Consider the following 17,102-nt stretch of genomic DNA (forward strand, 5'->3'; position numbering starts at 1 on the left):
GAAAGCAACACGTCCTAAATGTCTCCAGGACCTGATGCACAGAGGGTGTGGGAATCCAGACTATCTGTTCCAAACCACTGATAAACCACACAGGAACGGAGCTTCTGAACTTCAGGACTCCGACAGGCGAGATATATCTCATTCTCCAAGGTGAGGGATAACCTCTCCGACCCAGCAGGAACATCCGTTTGTAGAACAATGTGTTCAAACCCCCCTGGGACTCAGTCCGAGCGCGAGCTCTAATAGGTACAGATATCCATTTTCTTCCTGCACCCTCATCTCATTTCCCTCCTTATTGCTTCAAGACTCCCTGGAAGAGAGGGTCGAAGAAAGGACAGACGTGTGAATTCAGCCAACCAGACGCGGGATGCTGCGAGCGCCGTGCCTGGATCTCTGACGCTATTGGCTGTTCTCTTGAGAGCCGGGGTTGTTCCGAAATTAATGAGTGTTGAGCAGAAAGCACCATGTCTCTGTGACAGCTGATCGAGGGGGAGATGCGCCGTTAACCACCGTGGAAAAGGACACGGGGGATAGAGGCTCTTCTACCAACCCAACAGCTCTCTCTGCTTGTGGACTTTCCGTTTTCTGATAGGGAACAACACTGGGAAGAAGGAAAAGCTGGAGCTGGTCTCTCCAACTGCGTAAAAATAAGAAGCTGCCGTCTAGGCTTGTGTGTGTTGCGCGCTTTCTCTCCTCCGTCTCTGGACCAGTGCACTAGATGGGGGTATAGGGAATACATATCGGTCGATGAAGATGACTACTGCGGGTGAGTTCCCCCCTTTCTCCAATATGTATACAGTCATCTAGAGAGCAGATATGTGGAGCGTATTCCATATCGCCACTGTTGCACTACGTATTTCCAAGAAGTTAACGGGAAATATCTGGTTTGGGGAAGGCTTTGACGACACAGTAAATAATAGTATAACGAGAAAGGTGTTGCTAAGCTATATAAAATAGTATGTATCAAAATGGTTACCGTTATGTTTTACTGCAAATGTAACAATCGGACAAGCATGATAGCTTAGAAGGCTAATACTGATTGTTCTCGAACCTTCAGACGCAGGAAAGCTTTTGCGCAACTATGCAGAATGTGCTTTATAATGGAAATGGAATATGAATGAATTCACACCAAAAAGATACGACGTCGAATATATATATATGTATATGTGAAGCAGGTGGATTTGTGCGTATATTTATGCTATGATGTGCGTCCTGTTGCTGATGCATTTAGAGCGCGCGCACACAAGGCACGTCTAGAAACCCTCAGAATGGTGGCAAACTCTCCCTCCCCTCTCGCTTTGCTCTCCGTTGAATCATCCTGTTGCTATCAAAGATAACTCGTTCTCAGTAGCTACCTGCCACGAAATAACTAATAGGCCTATCCCGGGGCTGTACGCAACACACACAACACACACGCAAACCCACACACTCCCACGATGCATGGTGCATCAGATAGATCCATTCGCTTCAGCACCATTTCTGCACGTTGCATCCGGAGCTTTTGCGTAATTACCCCTGTCACGGCGAGACATCTAAGCTGCAGAGCATAGTCCACATTGAACACAATCACTTAACCACATATCTGCGGAGCCTGACCTACACCTTGCAGGAATTAGAGAGAGAAGCAGCGAGTCTCTAATCCCTTAACTGCATTGGGGCGTTTCTCTCTCTCTCTCTCTCTCTCTCTCTCTCTCTCTCTCTCTCTCTCTCTCTCTCTCTCTCTCTCCAAACGATAACCTCTCCAACACTCATGGAATATTCCAATGAGAGGTCAACATGTAAGGTTTACTATAATGTCTCCTATATATGAGGCACAGTTGTCCATTGACAGTGTTTACCCTGTTGCTGGATCAGTGAGTCAGTCTACCTTGGTGCTTCTGAACATCAATGGAGTTTATACTGAACATTGGCACAGTGGGTCCAGAACCCCCCTCTTCCAGACAGAAGCCAAACCAACAGCTATTCAATATGAAATGATATAGCATTGCTCAATGCTCACCATGAAACCTAACCACCATTGTAGCATTGTAATTGGCCTCTGATGGAGACCATCTTCATCCTGTGGTGGGAAAATGGCAGACCAAACAGTGTGCCTGGCACGCCTATCCAAGGCCACCACATCCTATCGCTCTGTGTAGCAGAGTATTAGCACAGTAGCCGGTCTCCGTGTAACACAATTCATATGTAGACTGGTCTACTGTACAATGCATACAGTACTGTTGACCTTACATTTTGATGTTGTCATCAGAGCTCTGTGTAAGTTTATAGATGGGTTGGTTGTTTAGCAACATGGGGCAAACCAGACGGGGTTGGCTTAGACTGTTAATTAACAACATTTAAACTACATTTAGTCTCCAAATGTTCATTGGAAACATAAATGCATTTGTACAGTGAGCACTTGTTGTCTCTCAAATTCATCATCACAGTTTTTTTTTTTTTTTTTTGCAGAAGCTTTGCCATATTAGAATAGACATGACATCAGTCAAAACACCTCAAAACAAGACATGGTATCAATAACAAGATACAACGAGCTGAAACGAGCCACGTACAATTCCCCACATGGTAGGTTCTTGTCATTGTTGATAGCTTTCTGACCAGTAAGAATCATAACAAAACGCTCCTTCGTCCACGTCGAATGCGTGCACATTATTTTTGCGACGTTGTCAGCCAACCCATCTATAATCCCCTTCTCTTTAAATGAGTATTTCTATTCCCTTTACTGAGTTCATCTGTAATGCTATGTGTTTAGCCTGGGATTTTAAGAGTCGCATACATATAATTACTTCTCCCTCTCAGGTGGGAATAAAAATCCTCAAGTCAAATGGTGATTTAATTTAGTTCAAAATACATCATTGCTTTTTTTCCCCCAACAACTCTTTTTTTCCCCCAACAACTCTTTTTTTCCCCAACAACTCTTTTTTCCCCAACAACTCTTTTTTCCCCCAACAACTCTATTTTTCCCAACAACTCTTGCAGCAGAGTACAGTGTTAACAGGTCTATAGATCAAGTTAGGGCTACATTACATTGGGCCTATATGAAACCGGATTTAAATAGGTTTCTCTCATACAGTAGCCTAATACAGTGAAGTGTGCCAGCGTGTGGGTGTATGTATTTAGAGGAGAATTTACATGTACCCTGAGTGCAATTTTCTAGGCTATCTATCTATGAAGAGGAGCAAAGATGTGTGGGTTTAACTCTCAGTCCTATACTCAATGTCAAAATACACTGCGCCTTACGACTTGTTAGTTGCATAATGATGTATTACAAGAAGCCCCTGGTTTGATTCTGATACCTGAATACACCGCATGGAAACAGTGGTGCAGACAGACAGCTAGAGGGGAAGAGTTCAGAGCATTCAAGCACACACGTATAGCAACAGCCCAACATAGCTGACAGCCTTCTGTTTACAAACAGATTTGGGTTGGGCACACATTAAGAGAAGCAAGTATAAATTCAAAATCAAAGTGTTGTTGTTTACCTGGATCAATGACATTTAAGATGTTCTAATCCCGTCTGAAAAGGTTGTTGAAATGTAGCGAGACCCTTTCATCCGTTGAAAGGTAACTCCTAAAGTCTCAGGGAAAATAGATTTTAATCAGAGAGGGAACATGATAAGAGGGACCTATGCAAATAGCCTTTTCAAATCGAGGAGAGACATCTGAGGATTGCTGCTGTGCTGTCGATGTGTTCCGTAATATTCAAGATTAATATGTGTAGCCCTGGATACACTAATGAGAAGCTATTGCTTAGGAGTGACACGATACCACTGAGACCCAGGCAGACGCGCAATCGTGAGCTACCCAGACGGAGTGATGGATTTACGGAGACGCAGACACATGCATCATAGACTTACACACGCACGCAGACACACACACACACACACACACACACACACACGCGTACAGTGGACATGCATGCACACGTACACACGCACGCAGAAACACACTGACACACACTCCCCTGGGTATGTACTTGGGACAGTGAAGCTAATAGTTTACATTTGGCGCTGAACTCCAGCATGTTGGATTTGTGATTTAAATGTTTCATATGAGGCTATCGGACCAAATGTACAGAATTATTGGAGGGTATTTTCATAAATAATAAGTATTAAGAAATGAAATAACTTTATGTATCTAGTCCCCCCCCCCCCCCTCCCCCGTTTGAAGAAGTCATAAGTATTTGGAAAAATTCAGTTAAAGTGTATTACATTTGTCAACGGTTTCAGTATTTGGTCCCATGTTGTGTTGGTCATTGCATGCTACGTACATCAAGTTTATGGTATTGAAACTATGCATGTCCTATTCACCTGAGATATTGTTGCGGACACAAGTCAATCATTTACGGGTCCATTCACTCACAATAACCAATAGCCAAAAGTTGCGCCTCTACAAACGTGTTGGTTGCATTTGCAGTTCGTTTTGGTTGTTTGTTTTGCCCAATAGGAACTGAATGGTGAATGTATTGTGTCATTTTGGAGTACATTTTATTGTAAATAAAAATAGATGTTCTTGAACACTTCTACATTAATGTGGATGCTACCATGATTCTAGATAATCATGAAGGAATCATGACTAATGATGCTCATACACGCAAAATCATGACTAAAGATCATACCCCCCCCCAAAAATGCTAACCTCCTCTGTTATTGATAACGGTGAGAGGTCAGAGGGTTTTGTTGTAGCCTCTGAATGGCATCTCAATCATCTTTATTAATGATTCATTCATCATTTTTCAAAATCATGGATTTATCGTGATTCGGTAAGAAGTGTTCAGAAACGTCTTATCTACTCACTTGGAAAGAAAATGACTCCGGTCATCATTCACCATTCAGTTACTAACTAAAAACATAAAGTGCTTTCATTTGTAAATGGTATAACAGATATGTATAAACGTACCCTCAAATTAAAATGTGACATTCTATACTGTCGCCTCATATCAAAGCATTTGATTTCAAATCCAACATGCTGGACTATATACATTTGTAATTTAAGCTTGACTGTCCAAATGCATACGGAGGGCAGGGAATGTGCACGGTTACTAGACAACATCAGTAAAGACAGACCTCTAGCGAGCCAATTCAGACCTGATATCGCAAACCATCTTGCATTTCTAGGTGCCTACGCAGGCCTGTTCGGAGCCCGGGCGAATGGAAACAATAGGTACCTTAGAATAACCAGAGCCATAGTGAAGAAGGCCGAGCTGAAATGAAATGCGTTTCAGTGGCGTGTAAAGATTGATTCTGTCTGCTGAAGGAAACCTCGTCCCTGCAGGCTTGTGGCCTCTTGACCATTTTGCATCTATCTCCAAGGGAGGAAACATGCCACATTTGCACCTGCAGATTCAATTTCCTCCCGGCTTGGAGTGATATCGCTGCCTCCTTTCATTCTGGTTAACAACTGCAAGGATAATTATTTAGATGAGTGACCTTTATTCAACTAGGCAAGTCAGTTAAGAACAAATTCTTATTTACAATGACGGCCTACCAAAAGGCCTCCTGCTGGGATGGGGGCTGGGATAAAAAAAAAAAAAAAAAAAAAAAAAATATATATATATATATATATATATATAGGACAAAACACACATCACAACAAGACAGACAACACAAGACCTAAGACAAAAACAGCAAGGCAGCAACACATGACAGCACAGCATGGTAGCATTCGATTTCATTAGGAATATAAATAAGTGTTCACCATGTTTTTCACCTTATCAATGTCTGACTTAGCGCGATTATAAAAGGATGCCTTATTCTGTCATTCAGATGGGCTAACTTCCCTGTGCACATGTGCTTATACACGTGCATGTGTGTGTGTGTGTGTGCCTTGGCATGCATGTGTCCGTTTGTGTGTGGTCTGTAGTTGCCTGTAGGCGAATGTTTGTGTGCATGTGATTTTTGTGTGTGTGCTCTCTGTTTCTCCCTTACTCAGCCCAAGGGCACTGGCTGTAGAGCAAGAGAGGCACGCGGCTGAGCTAGGCTGAGCTCAGACCTGGGGTGTCCTGTGGTTAATTTGGAACATTGATTCCACATTAACTGTTAACTCGCTGCTGATTTGCGGCCATGCAAGAGCAGGTGTAAAGGGAAACATTTTCCCCTTTTCACACCACCACACAAAACGTAATTATGCACACACACTGCATAGTAGCCAGCATTTAATGGACTCTCCCCTGACCTTAGAAAAAAAGTGTAATGGCAAATCAATGAGGTGAAGGGCAGGGGAAGGGACAGGAAGCTCACAAAGCCACCCACCAATGCGCTTATCCATGCAGCACATAGCCAGCCAGGCAGACAGGCATGGAGACTGGGAGGGAATCAGGCGGTCAAACAGGCAGGTCAGGGAGACACAGTGCCTTTCCTCTATTGGAGATAGTGATGCTAATGGGTTGAATGGAGAAGAGGGGAGGAGTGGAGGTGGAGAGGAGAGGAACCCACTATGGTGGTTTCATTTGGGGAAGAGAAGAATGAGAGAAAGCAGGATGAGAAGAGAGAAGGAAATGAGAGAGAGAGAGAGAGAGAGAGTAGGATGAGAAGAGAGAAGGGAAGGGAGATATTAGAGAGAGCGAGCGCGGAGAGGAAGAGAGAGAGAGGGAGGAGGGGAGAAGAGAGAGAGTAGGATGAGAAGAGAGAAGGGAAGGGAGATATTAGAGGGAGAGAGCGGGAGAGGAAGAGAGAGAGAGAGGGAGGAGGGGTGAAGAGAGAGAGTAGGATGAGAAGAGAGAAGGGAAGGGAGATATTAGAGGGAGAGAGCGGGAGAGGAAGAGAGAGAGAGGGATGAGGGGTGAAGAGAGAGAGTAGGATGAGAAGAGAGAAGGGAAGGGAGATATTAGAGGGAGAGAGCGGGAGAGGAAGAGAGAGAGAGGGAGGAGGGGTGAAGAGAGAGAGTAGGATGAGAAGAGAGAAGGGAAGGGAGATATTAGAGGGAGAGAGCGGGAGAGGAAGAGAGAGAGAGAGGGAGGAGGGGTGAAGAGAGAGCCTTTGAGGATTATAACCAATGGATCAGAATTCCTGTGAACCATTTCTTAAATACACAGGCCATTTCTCCTGCAAAAAGGAGGCAATTCCTCTGCTGCCCTACTTTCCAGTTACGTATGACCTTTATGTCGGGGAAACAGTTTTAGCCCTGCCAGGGTAATGTCTACCTTTCAGCAGATATCATACTTCCTTGTTACCGGCTAAATGGTATAGGCTACATAATCACATCCCTGAGGGCCAATATGTTCCCTTTCAACACCTACGATAGATGCAGTACATCCACTGTTTCATTTTGGGAATCTACTGTACATCCCAGGAGTTTTTCTAACCCATGATCAGAACAGAATGTAATGTTTATTTCATACATAACACAGTACCTTTCGTTTCTTACATCATATCAACTAGCGACTGCACACTGCCAACGTAATGATCTCTTATATTCCTCACCTTTTGATCCCAGCCTAATTTGACCACGTTTCTAATGCTGTTGAGAAATATCCATTTGATCAACATTTTGTTAATCTAACGCAACATCCCCGTTCCACCTCCATACTAATAAATACATTGGCATAAACAAGTGGCAGGTACATGTTCAAAAGTAATCCTCTCCAGATCCCCCCTCATCTCCACTTGACCCCAGCCGACCTCCCCAGACTAGGGTTTCACTTAAAACAAGCAGTTAGCCACAAAACTAACAGTGCAGGCTGGCTGCTTGAGGATGAGCTGAGCCACAGCGGCATGGCTGAGTTACCGTCACAGAGTCCGGACGGAATTCTTCCGCTTCTCTATGTTCACTACGTACCTCGGTCTGAGACTGCCATCGTTGAAGTCGTTTGGGGTAATGAGAAAACGAGGGGTGTTGTACAAAACAAAGTCATCAGTTATTGGGTCATCTCTAAACCAATCAGAGTATCAAAGCCAATTAAGAATTTTCAAAATGCTGCTTTCTAGGACCAATCGGAACAGTTGGAATGTGTTGGTGTTCTAGAAATCATTGGGGATGTACTCTGATCCATACTCATTAAGGAGAAGAAACTATTGTCTCTCGGCACGGTGTATGGCAGTGACAAGGCATTCCTAGTCCATCCCCAAACATCTCTGTAAAAAACTACAACGACAAAGCCTTGCGTTCCTATTTTTTGTATAAGTTTCACGCTGTTGTTGGTAGGTGCAGTTGATTCAGCAGCCCTAGCGACTAGATATGTATCTAGTCCACTCGTTTGAAGGCGTCATAAATATTTGGACAAATGTATTTATAGTGTATTACCTTTAGTCAAAAGTTTAGTATTTGGTACCCATTTGTGGATTAGATACATAGAGTGCCTTCATTTCAAATTAAAGGTGACATCCTGTACTGTCACCTCATATAAAACATTTGTTCTCAAATCCAAAATGCCGTAGCGAAGAGCCAAATGAAAAGTTTTAGTACATAGGACACTGGCCTGGACACATTGGAAGCAGTAGCGACAAATCCAGATTTCTATTTCTCCCTTCGCAGTGTCGTTCTGTTGATGCTGCACTGCATCAGGACTCTGATTAGGAGCATCCGTCTTATAATTCCATTTGGCTTCGGTATTAACCGCATTCCTCTTTGTCTGAGAACCGCGAGGCGTTATGCAAGTTATTGCCACTTAACGCCAAACAAGCTCCAGTTTTCCCTCCTCCCCTCTTTGTTCCTTGGAATTCTTGTTTTCACCTCAGCTTAAATGGGTTAAGGCTGATTTCCCTCATCTGTCTTGGGCTAAGGTGTTTAATGCCACTACGACTTCCTCAGGTCACTGGAGGTTAATGTGAAGGTATTGAGACCCTGGCAGTAATTTTTTTTTTTTTTTTTACTATTTTCCCTATTTCTTCCTGTTAACTACTGGTAATTGAACAGTATATTGTGGGGGAAATGAATTCTGTATTGAAAGGGGGGAAAACCAACTTGACCTGATTTCACACTGACATGTTAGTTCAAGTGCTGTAAACACTTGAATTCTGGTCTACGGACAGTAGTTAAGTGTACGAGCCTTTTGCCACACACGCTGTTGCAGGCTGTGTGTAGTGTGTAGTTTACAGGTGCTAGAGGATATTCTTCCCTTACACGGTGCGTGGGGTAGTATTTCCAACATGTCCACTTTCTCACGTTTGGATTATAAGGCTAGGAGACTGAACACCGCTGAATGGGCTATTTAAACCTAGCGATTTCGTATCGTCATCTCTTTTACACCATTTTCTTATGAAGCAGGCATTGTCCTAAACGTTTAAAATACTGTAGCCTGGCTTGAAGGTGCTGTCGGTGTCACCTCCAATTCCCCATTTCTCTGTCCCCAGACGAATGTCTCTTAATGTTCTGTTGAACAGTAGAGCAGCAGAGCACGGAGACATTCTCCTCACCGTTGGGTCATGAATTAAACATTAGTAAGTGGACTTACTTAACATTATTAAGTTACAGACATAAAGTTGAAGTAATTCAGGTATTTTGTTTCTAACATGAAAGGGGTCACCATCAGCATAAAAGCAGAGAGAGCACGGGCGTTGAATTAGGTTCAGTTTAGAAGGGATGTCTGAACATTTCGAAGCTTATTGTTGATTGAACAGTATCGCAAAAGAGCACATCACCAATAACACCAGTCTCTCAACATTCTGTGTGATGTTTCAATTCATTTATTAAATAGGACTCTCGATGCACACTCATACAATAGAACATCTGACTTCCCTAAAGCACTGGTACTCGGGAAGTTTAGCCTTGTCCAAAAGTGAAGGCTAAACACCTGTATTATTTATGATTATGTGTGGAGGGAAAAGCAACAGCGCTGCAGTGTGTGGAATAGTTCTAGCCCTCTTGTCATTACACAATGGGAGAGGCTAAGAAAATATTATGCATGGTGTGAACACAACCAGGAATAAATTGTAGGGCAAATCTTCCATTTTCATGAATCAAGTTGCGATTATCATAACTCCAATTTACTCACACATGAGTAAGTACTGAGCAAACGCTGTTGTGTTATCCAGGCCCACCACACCATTTGAATCCACCTCTAACCTCAAAATAATCATACCATAGGCTACATTTCATGTGTAGGAGGGATTTTAAAGAACTGACGCTAAAATGGACATGAACACAGTGCTTTGTTCCGCCGTACAATCAACACCTCAGCACTTTAGGCTACCTTGCTAACCGTTCCAACATCCGGATGCCATATCACCGCGCCAAATCTGAAGGAATCCAGGAAGAAAGTAAATGTTCCATTGAATGTATGGTGTGGCAGCTCCTTCTTTTCTTTTTTTTACAGACCCCCAGATTCCTCAATCTGACTGTATGTTCAAAGCCTCCATTTTGTGGCTGCTGTGAAGGGGCCCGGTTGACTCGCAAAGATATTGATCACCCAATGGAAGTCATATCCAATGAATGTCTTATTTAGCCAATTAGCAGGCAAGGCGGGTGACTAACAGTATAACAACGCAGCAGACCCTAAGGGATCCAACAATGGCTACCCGCTGTGATGGAACATGCGATGGATGCAGTAACGCTTAGCCCAGACACATTAAGGTGCCTCTAATTGTGATTAGTAAACACAGGGATAAGAGGAAACAGGGGGTGAGAACCCAAAAACACCATAGAAGAACATTACAGTTGGAAGTGAAGATTTAGCGCAGAGCTATACAATGAGAGTCATTGCTTCCCGAGGGAAAGCGAGGGTAACCATGTTTTTCAGAGTGCTCTGGGTATACCACTTATTAAAGTGCCAGGTGCCCCCCACCTTCTCTCGCCGCTCTTCCACCCTCACCCCTCGTCCTACCTCATCGAAAACCACATTCTCAGCCACACACTCCAACAGTGGGCAGTGTTTTGCCATCGTGGCTGACTGCAGTGTTTTTGTAGCACCGTTCGGACTTGCTCATCTCCATCGTAGTCTCGGAGCACTGGGGTGGAAACAGAAATGAGGATGATGGAATGTCTCTGGTGCAGTGCACCCTTCCTCTCTCTCTCTCTCTCTCTCGTTCCCCCTATATTTCTCTCTTTCTCCCTTTCCCTTTTTCTTCTCTCCGTCTTGTGGCTCTGTCTGGCGTTTTGTTGCTCTGCAGCCCAGGTTATGACAAGCACCATCAAACCCAGTTGTTCAGTAAAAAGTGTTTATGTATGACAAATGACAAAGAGCAGCAGCCTAACTGTAGAGAGGGAAGCAAAGAGAGGAAACAATATACAGAAACGCAGCAATATTTTGTGAAAGTGCATGCTGATAAATATTCATTTTCATTGCGTGAAGTGTTCATGAGTACTTATAAATGAAAGAGGTACTTTTTACTTAATTTGCTTCATGTTTTTCCCATCCCTATTTTCCCTAGTGATAAACATTATGTATAGAAAAGTATGTGGACACCCCTTCAAATTAGTGGATTCGGCAATTTCAGACACATCCGTTGCTGACAGGTGTATAAAATCGAGCACACGGACATACAATCTCCATAGACAAACATTGGCAGTAGAATGACCTTACTGAAGAGTTCAGTGACTTTCAACGTGGTACTGTTATAGGATGCCACCTTTCCAACAAGTCAGTTCGTCAAATTTCTGCCATGCTAGAGCTGCCCTTGTCAACTGTAAGTGCTGTTATTGTGAAGTGAAGACATCTAGGAGCAACAACGGCTCAGCAGCGAAGTGGTAGGCCACACAAGCTCACAGAACGGGACCGCTGAGTGCTGAAGCACAACACTCACTACTGAGTTACAAACTGCCGCTGGAGCTTCATGAAATGGGTTTCCATGGCTGAGCAGCCGCGCACAAGCCTAACATCGAAGATAGACTCTGGAGCAGTGGAAACATGTTCTCTTGGAGTGATGAATCACGCTTCACAATCTGGCAGTCCAGTGGACAAATATGGGTTTGGCAGATGCCAGGAGAACGCTACCTTCCCCAATGCATAGTGCCAACTGGAATGTTTGGTGGAGGAGGAATACTGGTCTGGGCTGGTTTTCATGGTTCGCGCTAAGCCCCTTAGTTCCAGTGAAGGGAAATCTTAACGCTACAACATACAATGACATTTTAGAGGATTCTGTGCTTCCAACTTTGTGGCAACAGTTTGGGGAAGGCCCTTTCCTCTTTCAGCATGACAACGCTCCCATGTACATAGTGAGGTCCATATACAGAAATGGTTTATAGAGATTGGTGTGGAAGAACTTGACTGGCCTGCACAGAGCCCACAGAGCCTGACCTCAACCCCATTGTACACCTTTGGGATGAATTGGAACGCAGACTGCGAGCCAGGCCTAAAGGCAAAAACATCACTGGTAGTTAGAATAAAAACAAAAAATGCAAACAGACATAAAAATGGTATCCATGAGTTCATCTGACTCTTGATAAAGGGCCACATTGCCAAAATCCTGAAGTATCCCGCTAAGCCTATGCAACCTGCCATTTAAGAATTGAATAAAGACTTCCTGCTTTAACTCTAAAGGCACTCAATCCTCCTAAATGTATCCTTTAATGCTATATCAGGAGGGCACAGAACTGACCCCAAATGACATGCAATAGGTCAAGCAGATCTAAATCCATGCTGATGTGTCTTGAAGGGCCGTGCAATGTAAATGTCAACACACATCCATGTGCCTCTATAACAAATGTCAATGTGCCTAAATCCCCTTTTGTATAATGAACCCAGGTTTTCTGTCATGGTATTTACAGTTTTTCTCCCCCTCTTCTTTTACAGGTGGGAATGGACTCATTTAAACAATGTTGGGAGCTAGTAACGACGTCGAGAGATGGATGTGATTCATCTTCAAAAGAAAGCAGAGCGTTAATGGAGGCTAACCCAGATGTGCTTAGCAGGACCGTAGCTTCCTGAGGTATATGTTCATCGTCATCTACTTGGGCCTGCACAACCAAAGTTTTGACCCCAACCCGTATGCCCAGGAGGGAAAATTGAGCGGCCACACCAGCACAACTACAACAAAACAAAAGCCCCCTGGGATACCCTCCCTACCAGTGGGGGGTAGTGAGTCGCTATAGCAACAGCAACAAATGATTAATTATTTGTGAAGTTAACAGCTCAGACCACTTAATCTACAAAGACCAATTACTTACTGGAGGGAATCGGGCCAATATGAAGGACGTGTCATTTGTGGATTGTTTCTTCGTGGGCCTTGCCATGACTGCCTTTGTTCTGGCCTCTGAGGAGAGAGTCGATTGCCCTCAGCTATGTGTGTGTGAAATCAGACCCTGGTTCTCTCCCAGCTCCGTCTACATGGAGGCCCCAATTGTTGACTGTAATGACTTGGGACTTTTCACTCTGCCTGGGAGATTACCAACGGACACACAAGTGCTATTGCTGCAGACCAACAACATTGCAAAGATTGAGAAACCTTTGAATTACCTGGCCAACATCACAGAGATTGACTTGTCGCAAAACAACTTATCTTCAATGAGTGACATCCACCTCGGGCGGCTGCCTCAGCTGCTGTCCTTACACATGGAGGAGAACTGGATACGCCAGCTCCCAGATAGCTGCCTGGCAGAGCTGGCCAACCTTCAGGAGCTTTACATGAACCACAACCTGATCTCATCCATCTCCCCCACAGCGTTCCAGGGCCTCCACAATCTCCTCCGGCTCCACCTCAACTCCAACAAGCTGCAGACGATGAGTAGTGAGTGGTTCGACACCATGCCCAATCTGGAAATACTCATGATTGGGGAGAATCCGATAACCTCCGTTCAAGACATGAACTTCAAGCCCCTTCGTAATCTCAGAAGTCTAGTTCTGACCAGGATGAACCTATCGCAGTTACCCGACGGCGCTCTATCTGGCCTCGACAACTTGGAGAGCATCTCGTTCTACGACAACACCTTTCCCGAAGTTCCCCACGCAGCTCTGCGGAACTTAAAGAACCTCAAGTTTCTGGATCTTAACAAGAATCCCATCGGGAGGATACAGAGGGGAGATTTTGCAGACATGCTCCACCTCAAAGAGCTGGGAATTAACAGCATGCCGGAACTGGTCTCTATCGACAGCTTCGCCCTAAACAACCTCCCCGAACTGACTAAGATCGAGGCCACCAACAATCCCAAGCTCTCCTACATCCACCCCAATGCTTTCTACAAACTGCCTAGGCTGGAGACGTTGATGCTGAATGGGAACGCGCTTAGCGCCCTACACAGGATTACTGTGGAGTCCCTCCCCAACCTGCGGGAGGTGAGCATGCACAGCAACCCCATCCGCTGCGACTGTGTGGTCCGCTGGATGAACATGAACAAGACCAACATACGCTTCATGGAACCGGATTCTCTCTTCTGTGTGGAGCCTCCCGAGTACGAGGGCCAGCACGTGCGGCAGGTCCACTTCAGGGAGATGACAGAGATCTGTCTGCCTCTCATCTCCCCTGAAAGCATGCCCGGGCACGTTAGCGTTGACAACGGGAGTTCTGTGTCGCTCCACTGCCGGGCTTTTGCCGAACCCGAACCGGACATCTACTGGATCACGCCTTCTGGTACCAGGGTCCTGCCCAATACCGTTTCAGATAAGTACTACATGCACCCAGAAGGAACATTTGACATCTACGACATAACAGAGAACGAGGCTGGACTGTACACCTGTGTTGCCCACAATCTAGTCGGCGCAGACCTGAAGTCAGTCTCTGTGGAGGTGGATGGATACTTCCCCCGACCTGCCAACGGCTCTTTGGATGTCAACATCAAATCAGTGCAGACCAACTCGGTCCTGGTGGCCTGGAAAGCCGCCCATGGCGGTCTGGCTCCTAACATAAAGTGGTACACGGCTTCCGACCCCAACCGCCCGACCATGGCGTTCACTGCACGCGTACCGTCTGATGTGAAAGTGTACAATCTCACACATCTGACTCCCGCCACCCAGTATAAGGTGTGCGTGGACATCCGCGGCATCCTCTACAAACACGACACCAAATGTGTCAATGTCACCACAAAGGGATTAGAGCTGGCGGCCAAGGACACTGAAAAGTGGCACGCGGCAGTAATCGCTGTCTTTGGTGTGCTTCTCGCCGTGATTTCAGTGGCCTGTCTGCTTATTTATGTGTCTCTGAGGAACCACCACCTTTGTGGGGATTTAAGGAAATGCCGCTCCAAGGTGTCCCTGACGCCGGTGTCTGGCCTGCACTCTCCTTTTACGAGGCTGTGGGTCTCAGGGAAAGGACTGCCAACCGCGGTGGAAGTGAAACCCACAGTCATAAATGTATCTGACAATGCCTTATAAAGAACTATACCCCCCGTGGAGCTTTACCACACAACCGCAAAGAATGGACAAGGTGTATAAAAAGGAGAAGCCTGCAGTAAACTGTTTTAAAATGTGCATCTGCATCCTTTAAGCTTTTGACTCTGACATTCTGGGAAAATATACACCATCGTTGAATTGAGGAGTAAGCGGTAGGAGGGAGACAGACCACTCTCTCGGTTACAACATAGTGTCTGACGTGGCGGCTTTATAACAATTGCTTTATCAAGCTAACACCACCAGGGAGATCGTTTTCCCAGCTAAAACACACAGTTTCAACATCCCTGGGTTCTTCACAGAGTACAGATAGAGGAAGAGAAGATGAGGACGATGGTGTTCTCTCTCTCTCTTGTAATTGACTGCTAAGTGTGTTCTCTCCTGGCGGTCCCCAAGCAATAGCGTCTGTGCTGTATAACATCCATAGGCGAGCTAGAGATGACAACTGTCTATAGCGGAGGAACTGTGTAGTAGAATAGACGATGATAATAATGACTATGGTGTAAAACATTTGATGAATATACCCTTTTTTCTATTTAGAAAGAGAGGATTTGTGTTTTTTTCATGGATAAATTGTTATATATTCTATCCGCTAATGTAAACATAAATCCTCTGGTGTAATATCTGGACAGTAAACTGGTGTGATATTAATAATGGCAGAAACAAATCACTCTCATAATAACAACATCATCATGCTAAATACAATGATACTGCGTATGGGTACAGTATATAGAGAGGGCATTTATAAGAAAGGGTTGTTTGCAAGTGTTTGCAGAAGAATTTAAGGAATTGTGACGAGGCAGACGTTGAGTTGATGGTGAGTTCATGGTCTGAATGTTGTTGTCTGTCCTGACATCTCCTAGAGAGGAATGACGAACAGTGGTTTCCCGCTGGGCAAAAACTGGTTAAATCAACATTGTTTCCACTTAATTTCAACAACAACAAAAAATGTAATGTGATGACGTTGACTCAACGTGGAAAACTGATTGGATTTGAAAAATGGCATCAACAGGTATTTTGTCTTTCCCCCCCCCAATTTTGAACCTAAAACAATGACCTGGTGGAATTTTTTGTTGATTTCCCATTTAATTCACATTAGTTGATAACTCAACCAAATGAAAATCAAAACTAGACGTTGAACTGACGTCAGTGCTCAGTGGGTTGTTATGCCCCGGTAAGTGCCTACTACAAGAAGTACACAGGAAGTACACAGGAAGTACATAAGAACTACTGCAGAGAAATAACAACAAGGCCATGTCATATCTTCAGACTCACAAGCTAATCTCAAGTACTTTTAGTGAAAATACATTCTTAGTATTTTTGGCATATAAACATTTTAAAAACGTTGTGTTCTTGCTTTGGGTGTAAAATTATTAAAGCCATTTTTATATTGACTGTACTGTCTGTGATATCTGGGCACAGCTGGGACTGAGATAAGAATCTGTGCTGAGAAAAATAATAATAAACGTCAACGTTTCTTTGCAATCATAGGGTTACTTCCGCCTCTCCCTTTTCTTCAGAGTGCTGAAAGAATTGTATTATCACTCAACATGATAATCATCACAGTGGACTTGATGAAAACACTATACAGCCTTGTGATGTGACATTTCCTGCAACCTTTTGTGTTCCTGACCTTTATATTGCCAGGAAACCTTGATAATGATCACACAGCATTTCATATTAGAGCAAAAAAAGCCTGTTTTAACACAATGTGAATATACTGTATTATATGAGTTTGTGTATGTATTTGAGCCTACATTGTTATTCCCAGATACACCCTAATACAGCCTCATTAACTGGCTCATTAGGAACATGTTCATTCTTTAGACAGAGGTCCGTGGTCTGAAAAAGCCCAGCAAGGTCAGTAACACAGTCATGTAGAGAACCAGAGCGGAAATACATAATGTCC

At 44.3% G+C, this 17,102-nt stretch overlaps 1 protein-coding gene across 1 annotated transcript; it reads left to right on the forward strand.

The window, feature by feature from the left end:
• The first annotated feature begins 223 nt into the window (after nt 1-223).
• Nucleotides 224-16,678, forward strand: LOC110490256 (leucine-rich repeat neuronal protein 3). Its single transcript, XM_021563542.3, has 2 exons — nt 224-766; nt 12,665-16,678. Exon 2 carries the CDS (start codon nt 13,058-13,060, stop codon nt 15,176-15,178), a length of 2,121 nt encoding a protein of 706 aa, XP_021419217.3. The 5' UTR covers nt 224-766; nt 12,665-13,057; the 3' UTR covers nt 15,179-16,678.
• The last annotated feature ends 424 nt before the right edge of the window (nt 16,679-17,102 follow it).

The sequence above is a fragment of the Oncorhynchus mykiss genome, chromosome 15, assembly GCF_057628025.1.
Source record: "Oncorhynchus mykiss isolate SJ-2025 chromosome 15, ASM5762802v1, whole genome shotgun sequence".
Classification (NCBI taxonomy): Eukaryota; Metazoa; Chordata; class Actinopteri; order Salmoniformes; family Salmonidae; genus Oncorhynchus; species Oncorhynchus mykiss.